The sequence below is a fragment of the Nelumbo lutea genome, chromosome 6, assembly GCF_056320005.1.
Source record: "Nelumbo lutea isolate HS-2025 chromosome 6, American lotus-T2T, whole genome shotgun sequence".
Taxonomy (NCBI): domain Eukaryota; kingdom Viridiplantae; phylum Streptophyta; class Magnoliopsida; order Proteales; family Nelumbonaceae; genus Nelumbo; species Nelumbo lutea.
The window spans coordinates 13,089,125-13,112,739 of NC_142689.1; the positions used below are offsets into that span (position 1 = coordinate 13,089,125).

The 23,615-nt window shown below is 38.9% G+C and overlaps 1 protein-coding gene across 1 annotated transcript in view; it reads left to right on the plus strand.

Moving 5' to 3' along the window:
• The first annotated feature begins 3,288 nt into the window (after window positions 1–3,288).
• FTSZ2-1 (Tubulin/FtsZ family protein) overlaps window positions 3,289–23,615 on the plus strand; it is a 28,377-nt gene continuing 8,050 nt past the window's right edge. The window contains exons 1-5 of the mRNA XM_088949051.1: window positions 3,289–3,537; window positions 3,993–4,763; window positions 6,006–6,305; window positions 8,894–8,984; window positions 18,829–18,953. Of these exons, the coding sequence (XP_088805177.1) occupies window positions 4,107–4,763; window positions 6,006–6,305; window positions 8,894–8,984; window positions 18,829–18,953 (1,173 nt within the window). The 5' untranslated portion in view covers window positions 3,289–3,537; window positions 3,993–4,106. The remainder of the gene's footprint in view (window positions 3,538–3,992; window positions 4,764–6,005; window positions 6,306–8,893; window positions 8,985–18,828; window positions 18,954–23,615) is intronic.

Consider the following 23,615-nt stretch of genomic DNA (forward strand, 5'->3'; position numbering starts at 1 on the left):
ACCTATGCAGGTATAGGCCATTAGGTCCGGACTGGCCGATCCTGTGGAAACGATTTCAATATGGTGTGGAACCAGATGTACAGAACCTTCACATTAACGTTCATGGTAACAGACTTAGGTTGTTTAGATTTGAAAGGGGCTGTGTTTGGTTAGATTACCTTTCCCTACCTTTTATTTCAAGCCAAACACATCCTCATTTAATTTGTTAGCTTTCAAAGGGTTTCTTTCGCACAACTTGCTAAATATCTTATCATGTTAGTTGGTTGTCTTTATGGTCTTTGGCTAATCGCTTTCATAGTTCAATTAATTGCCCCCAGCTATCCATTTCAACAAATAATCTACTCATAAATGAAATGAAGATGATCCAAAGTCCAAACATCACTCCCAAAATCTAAACATTAAAAAAAATGCTTATATTGTATCCTCTAAGTGGATTAACCCCAAGTTGCATTTTGATTGCCTCAATTGGATTAACCCGATGTCCCGATCCACAAATTACTAATTACATTTTGGTGTGATTGCCCTTTCATTTTTTTTTTTTTTTACGTTATTAGTTATTAATTAAAGTCTTTTAATTACAGACATTTTCAAAGCCCAAAAGCCATTAACAGTTTTCTTTGTGGCTAATATGCTCATTATCTAAGCGTATCAATTAGATGTGAGAAAGGGTAATAGAAGTGATAACTTTTATTTATTTATATATATTGTGGTTTGGATCAAGGTTCTAAATATCGATATGCCGGTAGGGGTGTATCGGTCCTTTTTTTTACTTTTTTTTTTCAAAACCAGTTCAGGGGGGTTGGATTAAGGCACCTCTACCCCCTGAACTGCTCAGAACCCTGATACACCCTTTGTAGAGACATATCAGGATTCTCCCGATACGGTACATATTGGTCAATACGGACCATTACATGTTGATACTTTGAACCTTGGTCTGGATTACTAAAAATAAATAGAGGGTTTAAAATAAGTTTTTCTCCTTGGAGTTGGATTGTGCTTTCACTAATTTAAATTTCTGATTCTAAAATTTTGTGATTTTATAATTCTGGTTTAACAATAATTTAGTGAAATTACTGATACTTGAAGAATAGTTTACCAAAACTGTATGATCATTGAATGTATATAATGCGATCCGTGTCACCCACCCTCCCCTTGTTCCATTTCTCCTTCCATGGTTTCTCTTTTCCTCTTCTTCCTCCCTTTTCCCTTTAGAACCCTCTCTCCTAGGTCAGCAACTCTACTTTACACCCTTTGTACTCTTTTTCCTGGTTTTTTTCTCTAACTCCTCCACTTCTCTCTCTCAAACCCTACCTCAAGTGGTCATCATTTCTCTCCAACTGTCCTACACACATGCATTGCATGGGGCTCTTCTTAAAATTTGTCAATATTTTCTTGAATATGAAAAGCTAAGGAACGTTAAAGGGTTGCTTCTATTTTAGTTTTATTTAACAAAATAGATGCATTATATGGGCTCAAATAGTACTTTTATAAACTTTTGAATTTTATGTGAACGATAATTGATAGTTTATATGCTTTTAACATACTTTAATCAAATAATTAGAAATTTTAATGTTTATTCATGTTACTTGTTTATTGCCTATATATGACAATAATAGGAAATTAGATGATCTGAACCTAACCCACCTACCCCACCCTCAAATGCATATAAGGGAGGGTTTTGCACTATCATGTGTAGGGAAAGTTTGTGTTTTGAAAATCCAACCTGGTTTTGGGGTGGGTACAGGTTGGGAGGTTTAGAGAGACAAGTAAGATCTAAAATTTACAAGACCCTCCCCAAACATGCCCCGTTGCCACCCCTAAATATCACTTTGTGATACTAGTTACCATGCTTTTGGTATCTTAACCGTCAAGTTTTATAAACGTTATTTTCTTTTTTGTTTTTTTGTAAAGCCAATGGTGAATTTCATTGAATTAGAATGCTTTAGAGTACAATTCTTTAGCTAGTGCACCATTATCTTAATTTTTGGTATATTAATTAAAAATTTTCAATATATTTTATTCATAATACATAATAGTAAAGTTATTTTTAATTCATTTTATTAATAATCTTAATATTTTGATTATTTTTAATCTTTTTTCTAATGGAATATGGTATAAATCCATTGAGTAAGATTCGAATCGAATATGGAAATAAATGAATCAAATTTTAATCTAACCTTTAGTAAATTCGATCCAATCCGTTTCTAGCTCCATCCGGAGCCTATTACTTACCTAGAGGTAAATCAGGTCGTCACTCGTGTTGCCTGTGGTTCGGCCCGGCTTGGCTTGGCATGACACGATGGTCGGGGTTGTGCTGGGCCTGGGGTTCTAGGTCCATGGGCTAGCATGACACAACACGACTATGCGTGCCGTGCCGCCTGCAACCCACGTGCTGACATGACCTAGCCCACAGCATGGCACATGGCACAGTCCATCATGGCATGGCCCACAAGCCTGTATTTATATAAGAGGTTTTTTTATATAAATACCCCCCAACAACTATAAGCAACTATATAGGGGGTATTTATGTATTTTGGTTTTGGTGAAGAAATAGAACAACACAAATGCCCCAACAACTATATAATAGCTAGTTTGGAGGAGTATATTGGGTAAAGTGATAAGTAACTTTAGAATGACCAAAATACCTCTCATAACAAATAAAAAATGACTAGTCTTAAGGGTATTTTTGGGCAATTGAATTATTTTCAATTCCTATAAATAGCCCTATCATTTGCCATTCCCATCACACCAATTCAACAATTCCTATAAATAGCCATATCCTCCACCATTTTCAATTCCTACAATGATCAAAGTCAAGAACAATAGGAGAAAATGATGAAGTCAATATTTTTTGTATACTCAATAGTTGTATAACATTTTTTCTAATTATTGTAAAGTTTGTTTTAATTTTATTTAATTTATTTGATATTTTTTAATAATGTACTTTTTATTTTCAGTTTATAACTATATTGTATTTTTTATATTTTATTAATTTATTCTATTTTCCAATTTTCATATTTCATTCATCAAACCATTGTATGCTTTGTATCATTTAAATTTAAATGAAATAAAATTTCTATTTTTCTTCCAATTTGTTATTCACTTTGAGTATTTGCCTCTTTGACTTTTTATTTGGTTAAGTATTTTTTTTCATTTTTTTAATAGATTTCTTATTTTTTCAAATAATTCTTAAAGAAAAATTAAATATTTTAGTTTTACCTAATAAAAAAACAAAAAAAAAGTAAAAAAAAAAGTAAAAAATAAAAGTCTAACCCGATTTACACATCTATGCCCGCCCGGCCCGTTTTACACATCTATGCCTACTTGTGATCTGTCCCTTGTCAGTCAAGCTACTTCCTTCCCGAAGGTCCAAAACACTCACCCTCTAGAGATTTTTGTGACAGATTTCATTTCTCTCAGCCCAAAACCCCAAAGGAAAAATAGAACACAGAAGTTGTAAAACAATCAGCTTTTCGACTCTCTTCTCAATGGCGAGAATCTCTGTCACCATTTCCTGGAATACCGTAACTTGCTCAGGTCTCTCTCTCTTCCCGAAAAACCGGTTTCGTTTCTTCCCATTTATCTGTTTCTGTTTCTATGTTGGTTAATTTCAGGGATGATGGTTCTGTGTTTTTTTTGGTGGGTTTAGTTTCACTTCGCATTGTCTCTTTATTTGTGCGTTTCAAGTAATTGTTGCTTGTTTTGCTTTCTGCACTTCCCTCATATTTTTCGTAAACTCCTCCTGGAGCTTCAGGTTTTCAAGGAACCCAAGTTTTTTTTCACTAGAAGTACGTACTTTTAGGCATTTCTAACTACAAGATTCTGCATTAACCTCTACTGGAAGAAATCCCCGAGTTTTATGATTTCACTCTGATCTTTTAACAGTTTCCGTGATTAACGTGTTGTTTTTTTTTTTTTGAAAATAACGTGTTGTAATTTAGTTGGGTATTTTTATTCGTTTTATTTATTTTATCTATCGTTATTATGGACAGGTCACTGAAGAAACCTCGGAATGGAATTACTGACTTTGGGGGATTTCATTCTCTAGTCTCCGGAAGCCGTCCTACTTGTTATAGTCTCCGAGATTTTGGATTTTACCATTAAAGATGACAACTCATTTAGCATGTTTTCCGTCTTCCGACACTCGAAATTCAATGGGAGTCTTATCTGTTCTTGGAGGAAGAGTCCCGATGAAGAATCGTGTAGGTAAAATCAGTTCCCTGAAGGTGTTTGATGGGAAGAATGGATTTTTTGGTCACAGCCAGAGGATTGCTTCAAATTTGCCTCATTTTAGATGTTTGGCCAATTCCCACAACTCAAGTCCATACAACAGTAGAGATCCTTTCTTGAGTCTACACCCCGAAGTCTCGATGCTAAGAGGAGGTGAGGGAAGCGACGCAGTAACGAGTCCGAGAAAGGAAAGCGCAGGTGTCAATGTCACGGAGAGCTTAGTTGATTTGCCTGCTTCAAATAATTATAATGAAGCTAAAATAAAAGTCATTGGTGTTGGAGGCGGCGGGTCAAATGCCGTTAATAGAATGATTGAGAGTGCCATGAAGGGTGTGGAGTTCTGGGTAGTTAATACAGATGTTCAAGCCATGAGAATGTCGCCCGTGTTTCCTGAGAACCGCTTGCAAATAGGTAAAGAGCTAACTAGGGGTCTTGGTGCCGGTGGCAATCCAGATATTGGCATGAATGCTGCCAAGGAGAGCAAAGAAGCAATAGAGGAGGCCCTCTATGGTTCTGACATGGTTTTTGTTACGGTAGGCTTCTACTTGGATTCACCCTCTTGACTATTTCATATATAGGATGGACTTGGGAATATATATGATGAACTTAGGCTATGTTTGGTTTGAAGGGAAAGATGGGGAAAGACAGGGAAACCTATACATGGTTTGTTATCAATAACTATAAACCTAAGCCCAAATCCTGTATTCTGTAAACATGGCCCATTGGCACATTAAGGTGGCTTTTCAGTCAACTTGTCACCTCTGATGGGGAATAACATCAAGCCTTGATGAAAAATAGGATTCTTTTCTTGAGCCAGAGTTGTGAAATATGGGATTGATGCTTTGGGGAAAATGTTACATTAATCCGAGAGGTTCCTGACAATGTCATAAGCCAGGTACTTTGTAAGGCATATGGATGTGAGGTGTGATTGCCTGAAATCCATCATATATGCTCTTTTCATTAATTTTTATCTATCCTGACATACTCCTCTATGATCTTTTAGTTGATTCCACATCTTTGACACCTTTGATGACACAAACTACATATTGAATGTAGAATTAAATTTAGATACTTGTGTAGATTGCATCTTCAGTGTAGCTTTATGTTCAGAACTGGTTGGTGCTACATGTTAGTTTGTTGGACTATGATGCATAGGGTTGCCATTACAAGAAAAAGTTCTCTAACCATACGAAATACCAACATTGGCATGCCTCAGATTCTGTCAGCACTTGTGGGTTTGAGTACTCTATATCTGGGCTTGGTTTTGGTGAATTCACACCTAACATAAATCTGCCATGAACTTTTTTGTACTATCCTTATGGAGACTGGTATATGGGAAAAATCATATTACATGGATAATATGTGATACAAATAATTATAGCTTAAATATTGCAATATGATTTACTGATTATATATCTGGATGCTTTATGTTTTTTTTTTTTTTTTTCCTTTTTGATCAGCAATCTGGATGCTTTATATTGGCATATGCAGGATGTGAAATTTCATGTTTTGTTTGGTGGGTTCTGATTCTTTATCATTTATATCTATTTCTGTTCTATGTAAGATTAGACAGTTCTACATACTGTTCTTGTTGAACATTAGGTTGGTTATCTGTAAGCTATGATTGTTTTACATCTTCTTTTCCCCTTTAGAATATGCTTAGTTAGTGATGGTCAAAATCTGTCTCATATGCAATGATGCACGGGCTGCTCAATTTCTATATCCTGTATTATTCTAGGTTTCTTTCCTTAAAATGATGAAACTTTTACATACAGGCTGGAATGGGTGGGGGAACTGGCACAGGTGGCGCCCCGGTAATTGCAGGAATTGCCAAGTCAATGGGTATTTTGACTGTGGGAATTGTTACAACCCCTTTCTCATTTGAGGGGCGGAGACGAGCAGTTCAAGCACAGGAAGGAATTGCAGCTTTGAGAGACAATGTTGACACACTGATTGTTATTCCTAATGACAAATTATTGACAGCCGTTTCTCAATCTACTCCTGTAACTGAAGCATTTAATTTGGCTGATGATATCCTTCGACAAGGTGTTCGTGGTATCTCTGATATAATTACGGTATGAAATTTTGAATGCCTGAAGAAACTTTTTACAACGAGTCTACCCTTCATCCATGGGTTTTTATGGTAAACTAACTAAAATAGATGTAGATTCAATAATTTTTCTAAACTGAAGTACTTTCTATTAAGGCAAGCTGTAAGAACTAAGAATCAACAAAAAGCAATAAAAAAAATGCAATTAATGTCACCCTTGAAGTTGATGAGAAAATAATAATGCCAACCTCTTTATATATAAGCATCACAAAATTGAACCACTAGTGACATGGGATGATCTTGCACAAGATTCCATGGTTGACTTAATTGATCCCCTCCTAACATTCTGTCTAAGCAAAACGTGGAGTTGTGGACTGATTAGTTAGTCAATGAAAGAAAAGGATAATTTAATCTTTTAGGATTTGATGGACTTAGGTATAAAAGTTCAACTCCAAATCTTCATTTCAAATGAGTTACAAGGTAAATGGAGGAAATTTCCTATCTTATTCTTGTATTCTAAGTTATTAAATTGCCTTTTGGTGGAGCCAAATGGATTCCTCATCTGCACAAGGATCCCTGGTGTTATAATGGGACTAAATTTTTATCTGATATCTTTCTGTGGCCATGTACCTGACAAGTTCTGAACTCAGAGATGTTATGCAGTCATTTTCAGAAGTCACAAAGTTCAGTACTTTAACATCTGTACCAAGACGTGTTATGTTATTGTTGTTGCAAAGTCAGCCTACACTTCTAACGGTACGAACAAAGTTTGGGTAACTGAATATGAACACTGTAACTTCTAACAATATGAACAAGACAGCTGATGTGTCTATCCATCTGCATTTTGCATGCAAATTTCCTGAATTCTGAATGGTTGTTGATGCTGTCCAATAAACAGGGCAGAACATCACTTTGGCTTTCCTGAGCTTCAGACAATAGAATACCTTGGGCAGGATGAATTCCTGCAGAACAATCAAATGTCAGAGGCCCTGGGGTGATATCCTGGGGGTAGGACTCTGACAGTCAAATTACTACTAGTGGATAGGAGCAACAAGCCGAAGAGATCAATGTAAATCAGGAACAAAAGGGGATGAGGTGTGATAAGCCAAGATGTGTGAGGAGCAAGTGTTTGGTGTGTCTAAAGTATTTAAACGAAGGGGTGCTTACCTATTTATATGAAGAGTGCCCGAGTTCCGGAATTGACAAATCACACACGTATTTGGAACCTCGGACCACCTGTCCTGCTGAGAATTGACACATTAAGTATACGTTGATCAGAGTGGGGCCCACTTCTTCTACAAGTGCGCCAACAGTCAAGACAGCACGGCCACGTTGTAACTATCCGGTTGCTTCAGACTGCCAAGTGGTGCTTTGATTGACTGCCCACTGCCACTTGAACATCTTAGCTCAGTATCCTTGATAACCGAGTAGGTACGTGTGATTGGCTGTAGAACTCCACTGACCTCTTCAGAAGAGGTAATCACTCACTGTGGGTGCATTGGCTTGTTCAGAGGAGAAAAAGTTAAGTCATTGAGACTAAGGTCACGGTCCGAGGTGAGGTGCCTTAATGGTTCATGCCTGGAAACCAGCACCACGTGTCAAATCTTGATAGGCGAATAATTTGAGCCATATCAGTTGTGCTTATATTGGAAATCTCTGATGAATACATCTGGCCTACCTATTTGGCAGGCCACAAGGATGATACTCAAATCTTGCATACATGCATGTGGTGTATATGCAAGGAAGTGAAATCTATCTTGAAGATCCATAAACCAAATACCAACTTCAATTTGACTCCATGTTTAGGGACTAGTACCATGCTGCTTGGTCCTCTCCAGCTAGAGAGGATATTGTTCCTATATGGGTCCCTCCTGTTAGGAACACCATCAAACTCATCTTTTATGAATGCTTATTGGCACTCCAGGGCAATCAAGTATAGGAGTCCTTTTTTGTTTGTGTAGAAAGATAACTTGTATTAAACCAAAGAGGAAGGATGTACATGAGAGGGTGTACAAAGGCCTTGAGAACACAAAAAGAAAGAAGAGCCCAAATCAATTAGTAAGGCATTGTATTAGCACTACACATGATATCCCTTTCCAACCCATGTTTAGCTAACCCATCAGCTACTTGGTTCAGATAGGCTATTCATACTGGGATATTTCTTTACTGGCATAGGGGCTGGGTTTGTATTAGTGTTCCTGTTTCTCCCCATTTAGGGGCCTTCTTATTGTTTGCTGGGATCTTGACTAGAAACCTGGTTTTGATCCTACTTTCTAATAAAATTCTCTTTATTGATGTTGGTAAAAAAAGAATAAAAAAGAGAAAAATGAATAATTACCTAATTTATCCCAATCCTTTGGACTATTTTAGAGAGAAAGAGTAAGTTTTTTTTTTTTTTTTTTTTTTTTTTTTTTTTTTTTATAATTGAGAGAAAGAGTAACCTTAAAGAGAAAGGAAGAGTATATGAGATGATGTACAATCAGGTAACGTTTTTTGTTGGGAATTTTCTTGCCATATAGTTCTTTGTTCTCCCTTTACTTGTATTTATTTAGCTGTCATGTAAAGCTTCTGGTAGTTGATTTTATTCTTGATGGTGGGCTCCTTAAATTGCAGGTTCCAGGTCTGGTTAATGTTGATTTTGCTGATGTGCGTGCTATCATGGCAAATGCAGGTTCTTCACTGATGGGGATAGGAACTGCAACAGGTATTTCTCGGCCTTTTTGGTCTGTGAATGTTAAATTTTTTTTTTTTGTAAACATGCAATGAGTTGATCTCATTTGTTTGGGAGTTTTTCCTGTGATTCCCTTATCTTTTTGAGTTTGTAATTTGTATTACATGGAAACAAAGAAAGAAAGAAAAAAAAACTCTTTTTCTTCTTTTGATCAGTGTGGTGATATTTAGTTATTAAGTATTGGAGGGTAGATATGTAATTTTACCTTCCCCTAACATTTGATTCCTTTGATTAGTTCAGGTGAACTCCCAAGATTAAATTGGAAAGAAAAAAAAAAGAGAAATATATAACAGAGAGGGAGGGAGGAGGAGTATTTTTACATTAGTCCTCTGTCCTTGACATTACACTCTATTTCTGTCTTGTTGACTCCCATCATAACTAAACTACTAGGCTCTTTGCACTTAGCAGACCTCTAGATTGGTAATTTGGTATCCAACTGAACAAGCAGTTCAAGTTGGAAGAAAAAGTTGTCTAATTTAATTTGAGATCTAAGACACAAAGGTCCTCTAGCTTTCCTGGGAATTGTGCTAATCACTAATATTTTGATAGATAACTGTCAAAACCATTTCTTACTTTAAAGAATCTTTTAGTACAATTCTGAAGCATTGCCTTCCCAAGAGGCAGATAGCTGTAGCTAACTGCGTTTCATATTACAGTTACAGCTCCCCTTGAAAGACCTGACCCCAGTACAATTGTTCTCTTCCTGTTCCTTGCCTTGATAGCTAATCACTATTTGACAACTCCTTAAATGGAAAAATGTCTCTAGCCTCTATACATGCTAATTTCAGCTCTTAAGCTCTTGAAGAAGTGCTAACAGTTCTACCCTTAAAGATTTTTTTTTTTTATTCCAGCTGGGCCTGAATTGCTCAGCAACATATTGCTATCATTGTCTCTAAAAGTCCACTCTGCTCCTGATTGTCCAGGGATCCCAAGAGTGCTGTTGTCAAAATTCAGTTTAATGTCTTCGTTCAGGCACTGCCCATGGCTTAGATATCGTTTGATAGCTAATCACTACTTGACAACTCCTTAAATGGAAAAATGTCTCTAGCCTCTATACATGCTAATTTCAGCTCTTAAGCTCTTGAAGAAGTGCTAACAGCTCTACCCTTAAAGATTTTTTTTTATTCCAGCTGGGCCTGAATTGCTCAGCAACATATTGCTATCATTGTCTCTAAAAGTCCACTCTGCTCCTGATTGTCCAGGGATCCCAAGAGTGCTGTTGTCAAAATTCAGTTTAATGTCTTTGTTCAGGCACTGCCCATGGCTTAGATATAGTTTGATAGCTAATCACTACTTGACAACTCCTTAAATGGAAAAATGCCTCTACCCTCTATACATGCTAATTTCAGCTCTTAAGCTCTTGAAGAAGTGCTAACAGTTCTACCCTTAAAGATTTTTTTTATTCCAGCTGGGCCTGAATTGCTCAGCAACATATTGCTATCATTGTCTCTAAAAGTCCACTCTGCTCCTGATTGTCCAGGGATCCCAAGAGTGCTGTTGTCAAAATTCAGTTTAATGTCTTTGTTCAGGCACTGCCCATGGCTTAGATATAGTTTGTCCGAAGAGAAAAGCTAGCCATTGCATACCACCTTTTTGAGATTGAATTAATTAGAACTCCTCTAAACTCTCAACTAGTTTCACTCGATGTGCTATCTCTATCAAAAAGAGGCCTATAATATTTCCTGTATCCTGACATGACTTTTTTTTTTTCAAAAATAATTCTAGAATTCTGGTACCAAACACTCCATAGAACTCTTCAGCTTTCCTTGTGTTTGGGGATATTAGCAGGAATTGAGTAAGAAAGATATTGCTCTTTCATCTAGAGATCTGACTTCTAGGGTCTGAGGAACGTTCTTCCATGCCTGCAGTTCTAGAAGATTCATGCTTTCAAAGTTTTCCCTTTTTCCTTTGGCTTGGAGAATCTTGTTAATTCATTCTGTGAGTGACTTTATAATTGATTCAAATCAACAAGCATGCTTGGAGCATATTTATATGGTGCTTTTCTACCACTATTTAAGAGTAGTGAGATTTCTAAATAGGTTTGCTAGACTCAAGATTTGGAACAAAGAGGTTTTTGGTAGATTAGAGCAAAGGAAAGTGGAAATCAGTTAGAGAGTGCAGGAGCTAGATGGACTAGAAGCTGAGAGAAGGCTGGGGGAAGAGGGTAGGGTGGAAAGATGGAATTTGAAACAGTAATTGGAAGATCTTCTTAGGAAGGAGGGGATAAGTTGAAGGCAAAAATCTAGGTGCAAATGGCTAAAGGAAGGGGACATCAATACAAGGTTTTTTCATTCGTTGGCAAATGGGAGGAGAAGGAAGAATTTTGTTTGAAAATTGGAGTGGGATGGGCAATTGCTGACAAAGGAAGATGATATAGCTCAAGCTTTGGTTAATCACTTCAAATTATTGTATGACAACCTAGGGAGACCTAGTGAGAGCTTAGAGGACCTGGAGTGGAGGGTGGAAGATAGTGTCTTATTGGAATCTTTGGAATGCAATCTTCTCCATGGATCGATCTAAAGCTCCTGGCCTGATGGTTTTTCGATGGCCTTCTATCAAGATTGTTGGGAGATAATTAGAGAGGATTTGTTGGAGGTTCTTGAAGAGTTCTATGAGAGAGGCAAATCTAACTCGGGAGCAAATGCAACTTTTATTGCCTTGGTTCCTAAGAAGAAGGATGCTCTCCAACTAAAGGATTTCAGACCTATAAGCCTGGTGGGAAGCATGTATAAGATCATCTCTAAGGTCCTAGCACTAAGATTAAAAAAGATACTCCCATCTCTAATCTCACTGTATCAAGGGGCCTTTGTAGAAGGAAGACAAACTGTAGATCAAATACTTATTGCCAATGAATGTGTTGAGGTGAAGAGGAGGAGAAAGGAAAAGGGGTTGATTTGCAAATTGGATCTTGAAACGGCATATGACATGGTGGACTGGGATTTTTTACCAGAGGTTCTCAAGCGGAGAGGGTTTGGGAAGAGATGGTGCAGTTGGGTAAAGGGATGCATTTCTTCATGTCATTTCTCAATATTGGTGAATGGTGTAGCTAGGGGTTTCTTTCCTACAAAGAGGGGTATTAGGCAAGGAGATCCATTGTCCCTATTCCTCTTTACCCTAGTAGCTGATGTGTTGAGTGCTATGATTTCAAGGGCTGATGCTAACAATTTGATAAGAGGTTGGAGGATTGGTAGGGAGGAGGTGGTGGTCACACACTTACAATTTGCATATGACATCATCTTGTTTTTTGACGGGGAGGAAGGGGAATTACGGAACTTAAAGAGTCTAGTGCTTCAATTTGAAAGGAAGTCCAATCTTAAAGTGAATTGGGGAAAAAGTTGTGTGGCAAGGCTCAATTTAGGGAGAGAGGAGGTGGATTCCCTAGCTAGGATTTTGGGGTGTGAAGTGGGGGGCAGGCCTTTACAATATTTGGGGTTACCACTGGGAGGGAACCCAATGGTTGAGAGTTTTTGGTACCCTATAATTGAAAGATTCTCCAAGAGGTTAGCAAATTGGAAGAGGAATTACATTTCTTTAGGGGGTAGGATAACCTTAATCAAGTCAACCTTGGCCAACCTGCCAGTTTATTTTCTGTCTACCTTTAGAGTACCAATGAAAGTAGCTAACCAGTTAGAGAAGATAATGAGAGATTTCTTGTGGGAACCAGGGGATACTAAGAAGGATTACTTAGTGAAGTGGGAGGTGGTTTCTAGGAGTAGGGATGATGGAGGCCTTGGGTTAGGAAAGGAAATATAAGATTAAGAAACACGACTTTGCTGGGGAAATGGATTTGGAGACTACCGACGGAACATGACAGGCTTTGGTCTAGACTACCGACGGAACAATTCATGGATTGGCAGATAATGGCTGTGATGCAGGACTCGACCCTACTCGACCCTAGGGCTTCTTAGTGTTCTCTTTGGAAAGCTATTCAAGGTATTTTGCCTCTTATGCTTCCTTGTTTCAAATATGATATCTGGGCTGGAAATAAAGTCTTGTTTTGGGAAGATGTTTGGGTTGGAAATAAAGTCTACTTCACAACCTTGTCCAAAAAGGGGAAAGGCTTAAAAACCATTTGCTGCCTGTCAACAAGTCATTTCTAGTGTTTCTAGTCCTACCCCCGTTCTATCAGGTATGGGTGTCAATTCTGTTTTAGTTACTGACTTGTTTGCTATGCCTGTAACAGATATCCCAGCTTCCCATCCAGGAGGTTCTGATGCAAGAGAGAGGGTGATAGTGGAAGGAGGAGAGAGGGTGTTGGAAGGAAGTAGTAAGGGGGAGGTGGATAGAATTCGGGAGTTGATTTGTACAATGATGGAGGAACAAAAGAAAAAGGAAGGACTCGTAGAAAGATGCTGTAGCCAAAATAAGTGTGAGTAGGGTAAAATTCTTTCTCAAACATTGGCTGGAAAGGATGGAGGAAAGAAAAAGGATGATTGCTGTATTGGGAAGGGGGGGGGGGGAGGGGAAGAGGAACAAATAAGAAAAAAAGATCTGAAGTGGAAAGGCTAATTTCAGACATTGAGGGGGATTTAGAATTCAGTGGTAGAGGGGATAGGAGGAAGGGCCTAAAATGAGGAGAATATGGCCTCTTATTGGGTTTCTTTGCTATTTTGTCTCGATGAAAATTATTAGCTGGAATGTAAGAGGGTTAGGGAGTGCAAGGAAGAGAAGGGCGATCAAAGACCTACTTCGAAGGGAAAAACCTGACATTGTGCTGTTACAAGAATCCAAACCGATGGAATTAGATGGGAGATGGGTGAAGAGTTTTTGGAGGTCTAGAGGTTTAGGTTGGAGCTCGTCTCCTTCTTGGGGGGCCTCGGGGGGGGATTGTAACACTGTGGAGGGAGGATGTTGTGGAAGTAGTGGAAGAATTGATAGGTAGATTCTCAGTTTCCATTAAGTGCAAGAATGTAGAAAGTGGGTGTGTATGGGTCTTAACTAATGTTTATGGCCCTAATTCCTATAGAGAGAGGAATGAGATGTGGGAGGAATTATATGCAATCAAGGAGCTATGGGATGGTCCTTGGTGCCTGGGTGGGGATTTCAACGTCATTAGATTCTCTGATGAAACCAGTAATCCCCAACAGGTAATCTCAACAAGCATGAGGAAATTTAATGGTTTTATTGAAGATTGCAAACTGAAGGAAATACCTCTGCTGCAAGCCAGTTACACTTGGTCCAACCTTCAGGAAACCCCTTTGTGCTCGAAGTTGGATAGATTCTTATTTAACCTTGCCTGGGAGAATAGTTTGGAAAACTTGGTTGCTAGGGCGTTACCCAGGGTCACCTCCGATCACTGTCCTATCCAAATAAGAACCGAGTCTTTTCCTATAGGACCCAAGCCTTTTAGATTTGAAAATATGTGGCTTACCCATCCAGATTTTGTGAAAAAAGTGAAGGAGTGGTGGGATGAGGAGGAGAGGGGGGTAAGGTGGAAGGGGATCAAGTTCCATAAGAAATTAAAAAGGTTGAGAGCCAAAATAAAAGAGTGGAATAGAGATCGGTTTGGTAGAATTGAGGAGCAAAAGTTGGGCCTAATCTCTCGAATAGAGAATTTGGATGTAAAGGAATCTCACAATGGGCTGACCGAGGAGGACAAAGTGTTAAGGAGACAATTAAAAGAGGATTTAGAAGAAGTATTATTGAGGGAAGAAATCAGTTGGAGACAAAAATCTAGGCACAAGTGGATTAAGAAAGGCGATGGGAACACTAGATTCTTCCATGATTTGGCAAATGGGAGATGAAGAAAGAATTTTGTGACCAAGCTAGAGATAGGAGAGGAGGTGATTACCAACCAGGATGACATAGCTAGAAAATTTGTGGACCACTTCAAATCAATTTATAGAAGGCCTTTGAGTGAGAGAACAGTCATGGAAAGGGTGGATTGGCCAAGAATTGATGAAGGAGTGGCAAGGTGGCTGGAAAGGGATTTCGAGGAAGAAGAGATTAAGAAAGCAGTCTTTCTAATGGATAGACCCAAGGCTCCGGGTCCAGATGGTTTTACAATGGGTTTTTATCAAGACTGTTGGGAGGTGTTGAAAGAGGATCTAGCTGAAGTCTTTAAGGAATTTGCAGACAATCACACTATAAGCCTTGAAATTAATGCCACCTTTTTGGCCTCGATACCTAAGAAGAATGATGCCAACCACCCAAAAGATTATAGGCCTATTAGTCTGGTGACAAGCATCTATAAAATTCTGGTTAAAATGCTCTCATTGGGGATCAAAACAGTCCTCCCTCCCATCATTAGTGAAACCCAGGGGGCTTTCATTTAAGGGCGACAAATAACAGATCAGATCTTAATTGCAAATGAGTGTGTGGAGGAAATGAAAAGGTCTAGTAAGAAAGGATTCATTTGTAAATTGGATCTTGAAAAGGCCTATGATTTGGTGGACTGGGAGTTTCTATTTTGGGTTTCGTAGAGGACTTAGGGATGCTGAAATTGAGTCTCTTTCTATTTTGCATGGTTGTCTTAATCAGGTTTGTTTGGATCCCTCCAAGCCAGATAAGAGGGTTTGGACTCCTAGACCCAATGGAACCTTCACTTGTGTTTCTTTCTTCGAGTCCATCTCTCAACTTTCTACTCACCAACCCTTTCCGTCAAAAGAAATTTGGTGTTGGCCAGTTCCTCCAAAAATTATGTCTTTTTGTTGGGAAGTTTTCCATGGGAAAGTAGACACTTTAGACAACCTACAAAAGAGAAGACATTTTCTTTGTATTTCTCCTAATTGGTGTATCCTTTGTAGAGCTCACGGTGAGGATTGTTACCATCTATTAGTATCTTATCCCTTTTTTGCAGACCTTTGGGTTTGGCTACTTTCATTGTTTGGGGGTAGTTGGACTCTACCAGCAGAAGTTCACATGCTCTTCAACCATTCTACCTTTTATTGGCCTACAAAAATAGGGAGAATTATGTGGAGATGTGCTCGTGCTGCCTTGACTTGGACTCTTTGGGAGGAAAGGAATCTCAAAATTTTTCAAGATTAGGAAAGGAACAACCAAGATTTGGAAGGCTGTGTGTTAAACAGGGCAATACATTGGCTGAAGACCTTGGAAATCTTTCATCAATTCTCCTTTAATGACATTTGGAGAAATTGGTCAGCAGTAGCAAGGTGTTCATCTCTAAAGGACAAATCAATTACAAGCTGGTCTCCTCCACTCGAAGGCTCAATAAAGTTGAACTTTGATGGAAGTAGCATCGGTAATCTAGGATTATCCGGAGTGGGGGGTGCTTTGAGAAATGAGAAGGGAGAGATTTTGTTGCTCTACTCAGGTCCCTTGGGAATTGGGAATTCCATCAGGGCAGAACTTTTAGCTACTGTACAAGGGGTCCAATTTGCAAACCAGCTGGGGGTACAACACCTAATAATCGAGGGGGATTCCAAAGTGGTGGTGGGTTGGTTGAAAAATTCTGGAGAGGCTATGTGGCGATACAAGAATGAAATGAAGAAATTTAGTTGGTTGACAAGGAATATGTTGGTCACTGTACAATGGGTGAGGAGATCAGCAAATACCTTGTCAGATGTGTTAGTTAAGCAAGGGGTAAATAGGGAAGAATTATTTTGGGCTCAGTTGTGATTCTTGTTTTTCTTTCCTAGTTTACTTGTAAGTTTCAAGGAGGGGCTGCAGCTCGCGCCTCTCGTTGGGATGATGTATGAACTCACTCTAATTTGCTTTTATATCAATAAACTTATTATTATTCATAAAAAAAAAGATTTCCTTCTATTTACTCCTTGTCTGAAAACAAAAGAAAAGTGATCTCTTCAGTGTTTGTTGATAAATCCTGGGATTTGGGCTTGAGAAGAGGTCTAAGGGATTCTGAGATGGGGATGGTTGATGATCCGATCACTCAGTTAGGGGAAGTCTTTCTTGATCAGTCTTGTAGAGATAGCAGAATTTGGAAACCTTCCCCTTCTGTTTTTTTCAATTGCTCTTCTTTCTATAACATTTTGCTTCAGACTTCTAACCTTGTAGGGAACTTTCCTTCAAAGGAGGTGTGGGGTAGCCTTGTACCCCAAAAAATTCAGGCCTTTTGCTGGGAAGTGGCACTCCAAAAAACCAACACCTTGGATTTATTGCAGAAAAAGAGGCCAAATATGTGCCTCTCCCCCCATGTTTGTTGCCTTTGTTTGGGTTCTAGTGAGACAATTTCATATTTACTAATCTCATGTCCCTTTGTGTTCTTTATTTGGTCTTGGTTCTCTTCTTTCTTTGGTTGCAGGTGGACTCCCTCCTCGAGCTTGGTGAACCTCTTTGATTCAACTTTTTATAGGCAACCAACGGTTCGTGGAAGGATTATGTGGAGAGCCACTAGAGCTGCTGTATTGTGGTCAGTGTGGGAGGAAAGAAACAATAGGATCTTCAAAGGCAGTTGTAGATCCAAGGAAGAGTTTGTGGAAGGAATAACTACTAAGATTATCCATTGGTTGAAATCCTGTGATCTTTTTAAGGATTTCTCAGTTGAAGACATTTATAGATTTTGGGGTATTGTGGCATCTACTACTACTTCCAAACCTATGATACAAGAAGTTTGGTCCCCACCGGCACAACAAAGGGTGAAACTGAACTTTGATGAAAGCTCTATAGGTAATCCAGGACCATTTGGTATAGGAGGTGTTTTTAGAGATAATGAAGGCAAGATAATGGCTCTGTTTTTAGGTCCAATAGGAGTTGGAGATTCCTTAAGAGCGGAAATCTTGGCACTACGTCAAGGTGTAAAATTGGCCAATCAATTGGGGCTACAGCACATTGAGATAGAGGGAGACTCCAAGTTGGCAATTGGGTGGATGCAATCAGGGCAGCTGGGAATTTGGCAATATAGACAGCTGATAAGGGAAATTCTTAGCATAACATGGGAGGTGGGTGTTTGGTTCAAGTGGGTAAGGAGATCAGCAAATGGTTTTGCTGACGCCCTAGCAAAACAAGGGACTGTAAGGGTGAGTCTTTATTGGGCAGTGCTGTAATGTTTGATGTTTATTGGATCAACCTTTTCTAATAAGGGTTGACTTCTGTATTTCAGTTTAATTTATCTCTAATGAAAGTTATCGTTTCTGATAAAAAAAAAGAGAGATTTCTAAATAGGACATTTGCTTTAGGTGGGTACTCTAATAAAAAGGTCACTACTTCTATTCACCATAACATTGAAATCACATTCAGTCACTTATAATCTTCCTGTCAATGGAAATTGGAGCTTGGTTGATAAGGTAGGAAAATTTGAGCATGACTGGTGCAAGTATGGGCTTGTTGGCTTCAGTGGATGATTCATTCTAGTATAGTTCACATCATGCATGGCGGAGAACTAGATGCCACAATATTGTTGTCTTTATTAGCACTTGTAATGTCAAACTACTATACAGGTTTTGGAGAGGTGATCTCAAAAAAAAAAAAAAAATGAAAAGAAATTTAATTAGTCAATGTCTACTAACATGATAAAAGTTTGAAGATGCAACTGATGTAATTAATATCAGAAATGAAAAATGTTCAAGATACTACACGGAAGTAGCCCTATCAATTACCATCTTTTATTTAGATAACTTCATTTGACCTTTGTAAAAAGTTATCATATGAAGTTGTCAGCTTTGTAAAAGGACCACTATGTTATATGCTCTAATAAATTAGGGGAAACAATATTTTGCTGCGGTATTGTCATGCAAGTGTCTTGTAATAACTTTTCAATATAGCTATGCCATTTTTCAGGAACTTTGTGCTTAATATGGTAAAGCCTTCCTCTTTGTCTAGCAACTCAAGCCAGGATTGAAATTTCCTCTCTTTCATGCTTCAAACATTTTTGGTTTGGTGATGCTTGTCTTCTTTGCAGGCAAGACTAGGGCAAGGGATGCTGCATTGAATGCCATCCAATCACCTTTACTGGATATTGGTATAGAAAGGGCTACTGGAATAGTATGGAACATCACAGGTGGAAATGATTTAACTTTGTATGAGGTGGGCTTTGTTAACTATTCTATTGGTGTAATTTGTTAACTTTCTTTATATGTGACATTCTTTTTATAATTGTTTGTGCAACAGTAATGTGATTGAACAATAATGTGCATGACCACAAACCACTTTTAGGAATTGAAACATATTATAGTCTCATAAAGCTTGGGTTCATTTAGGAAACCATTAATGATCTCAATAGAATGCACCTATCAAAATAATGGAACCCTGATTAAAAAGTCAATTGAAGTCGAGCTTATAATGTTACCTGGAGTGGATCCACTACTTTTTCTTCACTTTTTGTGCTGTTGTTGCTTTGTTTCCATATATATATATATATTCAGTTTGTTGCTTATTATCTCTCTCTTGGTGGTTCCAACGTGTTTATTTGGTTAGATGTTCTTGTAGTAGTCTCTCTCTCTGTAAATTTACCTGAAGTGGGGTGGCCTAAAAAATCTTATTAAAGTATAATAAACTAATTGAGGTGGTGGGGGGCATGTACTCATTACTATGCCTCTGAGCACATTGAGAAAGAGAAAACATACACAGCCTGTAGAAGGGAGCATAAACCTTTTGGAAAGGAAAAGAAGAAAGAAAGGAGAAGAAGAAAGCAGGAAAGAGTGGATTGCCAAAAAAAAGTGTTGGGGGCGGCACCCCACTTGACTTATATATTAGGGCGTCCAAATAGAAGGGGATATTACAAGAATACCCTGATTACAACTTAACATAGAAAACGTATAAAACATGCCCACTAACAGCACAAAAACGTCCTAATAACATTCCTAACATCCCCCTCAAGTTGGGCTGTATATATCTATCATCCCCAACTTGGTACAGATATCCGTATGTCATGTACCTGAAACACCCTTGGTGAAAATGCCACCCAACTGATCCATAGAGTTTACATCAGGAATGCAGACTTCCCTAGCTTCAAGCTTCTAACAAATGAAATGTTTGTTGGCTTCGATATGTTTTGTTATTTCATGCATAGGATTGTGGGCATTTTTTTTTTTGATCAATAACACTTTCATTAACTCATCAATAGAATATTTACAATAGGAAGACAAACACGCTTATCTTCCAAGAGCAACAAAGAACCTCAAGAAAAGGAAAAAAAGAAAGAAAGAGAACACACTATAGTTACAACTTAGCCCAAAACAATGAGTCCCTTTCTTCCCCTTGTTTAGCTAAACCGTCAGCTAGGGAGTTAGCCGATCTTTTAACCCAACGTATCTTAACTTTCATCTCCCGCACCAGCCACTTGAATTTCCTCTTCTCATTATTGTACTTCCATAAGCCATTGTGATCTTTAATCAGCCACCCTATCACCACCTCTGAATCCCCTTCAATTAAGAGTTTCCTGATGTTCAACTCCTTAGCTTTTTGGAGATCTCAGCTCTAAGGGAGTCACCCACTCCAATTGGGCCTGAGAACATGGCAGAAATGACCCCATTTTCATCCCTAAAAACATCTCCAATCCCTGATTGTCCCGGATTTCCCCTGCTACACCCATCAAAGTTTAGTTTCACGAATCCACTAGGTGGAGGGGTCCAAGCCACACTCATAACTGACTTGGGCTGTGTGCAACTTGCAATCAATTGTGGGCATTATTGATTGCTGCCTTGTTGTCACAATACAATGACATTGGGCTGTTAACTTCAACTCCCAACTCCTTTAACATATTCTTTAATCACAAGATTTCTGTAACTCCATGTGCCATGGCCCTATATTCTGCTTTTGCGCCGGATTTGGCAACCACCACTTGTTTCTTGCTTCTCCATGTTATCAAATTTCCTCCAACAAAGGTATAGTTCCCTATAGTAGATCTCCTATCATCAATTGAGCCAGCCCAATCTGCATCAGTGAAGAGTGAAGACTAATACCTTCAAGTGGCCATGTTTGGAAAAGAGGATACCTTTATTAGTAAACCTTTTTAAGTACTTCAGAACATGCTCTGCAACAACAAGATAAGTAGTCCTAGGGGCATGCATATATTGGCTCTACACCCTAACAACATAATCAATGTCAGGTCTTGTCATGGATAAGTACAACAATCTTCCAATAAGCCTTAAACTTCCTTACATCAGAGAGAGGTTCACCACCTTCTTCACCAAGCTTATGATTACTATCAATTGGAGTATCTACAAGCTTGACTCCAAGCTTACTAGTGTCCTGTAGAAGATCTAGGGTGTACTTTCTGAGAAATAAAGATGCCTTTGTTTGATCTCGCAACTTCAATTCCAAAGTACTTGTAAAGGCCTAGATCTTTGATGTCAAGCTGAGCTCTCAAGAACCTCTTTAACTTCTGTATCTCTGACTCCCAATTCCCTATAATGACAATGTCATCCACATAAACTATAAGAATGACCACTTGATTCCCTTCCCTCTTAACAGAGAGTATGATCACTCTGACACTATCTGAAACCAACCCACTTGAGTGCATTAAATCTGCCGAACCAAACCCTTGTAATGGATCCACTATTTTTTCTTCACTTTTTGTGTTGTTGCTTTGTCTTTGTTAAAATAATGTTAAAATAATTTAGTTGTTGATGTTAGGGCCTGTTTGGCTAATTAAAGTGTTTTTTTATTTCGTTTTTTCTTTCTGTTATGTCTGTTATTGTACTCAGGGGCACAAGGGTCTTTTCCCTTGTTATTTCTACCGCCCTATATATATTAAAATAAAGGCTGGCGCCGCCAGCATTGTTACATTGCAAAACCCTTCTTTCTTCCCTCCTCTCTTCTCTTCTCTTCTTCTCCTCTTCTCTTCTCCTCTCCTCTTATTTCTGGCCAGCCATACTGTCAAGATGGTATCAGAGCGGGAGTACTGATTAAAGAGAGCAGATCGAACAACCTTACTGAGAAAACAGATCGAACAGACTAGCAGAACCTGGGCGGAACAGAAATCTGATTCGGGACTGAAAAAATAGATACAACTTGTACAATTCTCCATGTTTTTCTCTTCTTTACCCTCCTTGGTCATGTGCCGAGTGGAAACCCTATGAGTCTGGGCGGCTGAATGCTGTTGAATCTGTGTACCCCTTGGTTTTTTGGATCGTGTGATCCTATTCATGTGTTAAGACAACTGTAGGTCAAGGATGACCCATCTTCTCAATGGTTTGATTTGATTATAAGTAAGAAGGATCTCTCTTGCTGATTAGTTGCTGTTAGACATTCTGGAATTCTGGTAGGTTGGGATTGTTAAAACTATACAGGTCTAAAATCTTCCGAATAGTACCTCTATTTTGTCAAGAATTTGGTACTGTTTGTGCTCAACCTGGTTGTTAAACCCAAGTGTGTGGGTGTGAACTGAGTGGAGCATTGTTTTGTGGAGTAAGGAGGGGTCCTAAGTTCGGTGTTTGGGACTGATTTACTGTTTGACCATGTCGACTGAGAATTCTGCTACTTCAGAGATTTTAGGGAGCCACAATGGAGTGAGTGGGGGAATGGATATGAGCTTTCCCATGGCTGTTATTCCCTTTGATGGTTTGAATCACCTTGAGTGGTCTAGGGGAATAAAACTCTACATCACTGCTAGGGGGAAAATAGGATACATCAATGGGAGAGTGAAGGAACCGAAGTATGGAAGTGCTGAGCATGATAGGTGGAACCAAGAGAACAGTATGGTGATGTCTTGGCTCTTGGTTTCAATGCTGCCACAAGTAAGGAAGACTTTTATGTGGGCTGAAACTGCTTGTGAGTAATGGGAACAAGCGAAGTCCACTTATTCAGAGCAGAGACACTATGCCAAGATATATCAACTACAAGCTGATGCCTCTACTTGCAAGCAGGGGGAGAGGAGTCTCTTGATGTACTATTCTGATTTGACATCAATATGGAAAGAACTTGATCACTATCAGAATGTGAATTGGAAGTGTGATGAAGATGCAAAGGCCTATAAGTCACTTGTATCCCAGCAACGAGTGTTTGCCTTCCTCCTAGGGCTGAATCCGTCATATGAGTCCATCAGGGTGCAGATCTTGGGTAGTAAAGACTTTCCATCAGTTCAAGAGGTGTATGCCTTGGTGCAGTCAGAAGAAAGCAGAAGAAGTGTGATGAATGGTGTAGAAGGGGAGTCAGTTGCCCTAGCTGTCCGGGGAAATTCAGATACAAATGTCGGAGGTGGTTTTAAAAAGGGTGACACTCAGAAAAAATCAGATGATAAGAGCAAACTTTGGTGCACTCACTGCTAGAAGACGCGACACACGAAAGATACATGTTGGGATCTCCATGGAAAACCTAAATGGGCACAGGATTTGGGTAAGAAGTCAGCACTTGATCAGGGCAAGAAACCAGGCCTGCAGAATAAAAAAAGGTATAACTCAGCTAATATGGCGTCAACAGAGACTAGTCCTTCAGTAACTCAGGAGAGACATCCCAGTTTTGACCCTAAGGAAGATATTATCAACTCCTTCCATGAACATTTGGAATTGTATGGTAGGACTCTCCACCAGATGGATTCTGGGCCTACTCCTACCTCGTTTGCGTCTACATCGGGTAATGCCATAGCCTTCCATGTGTCATCTCATACCGGTAAGTCTAATTTGTTTCAAACATATAACCTTCTCTCTGGGAGAGATAAGGTAAGATTGGCTGATGGTTCTTTTTCTACCATAGCTGGCCAAGGCACCATACCTCTCCCACTTGGCCTTATTCTTCCTAATGTACTGC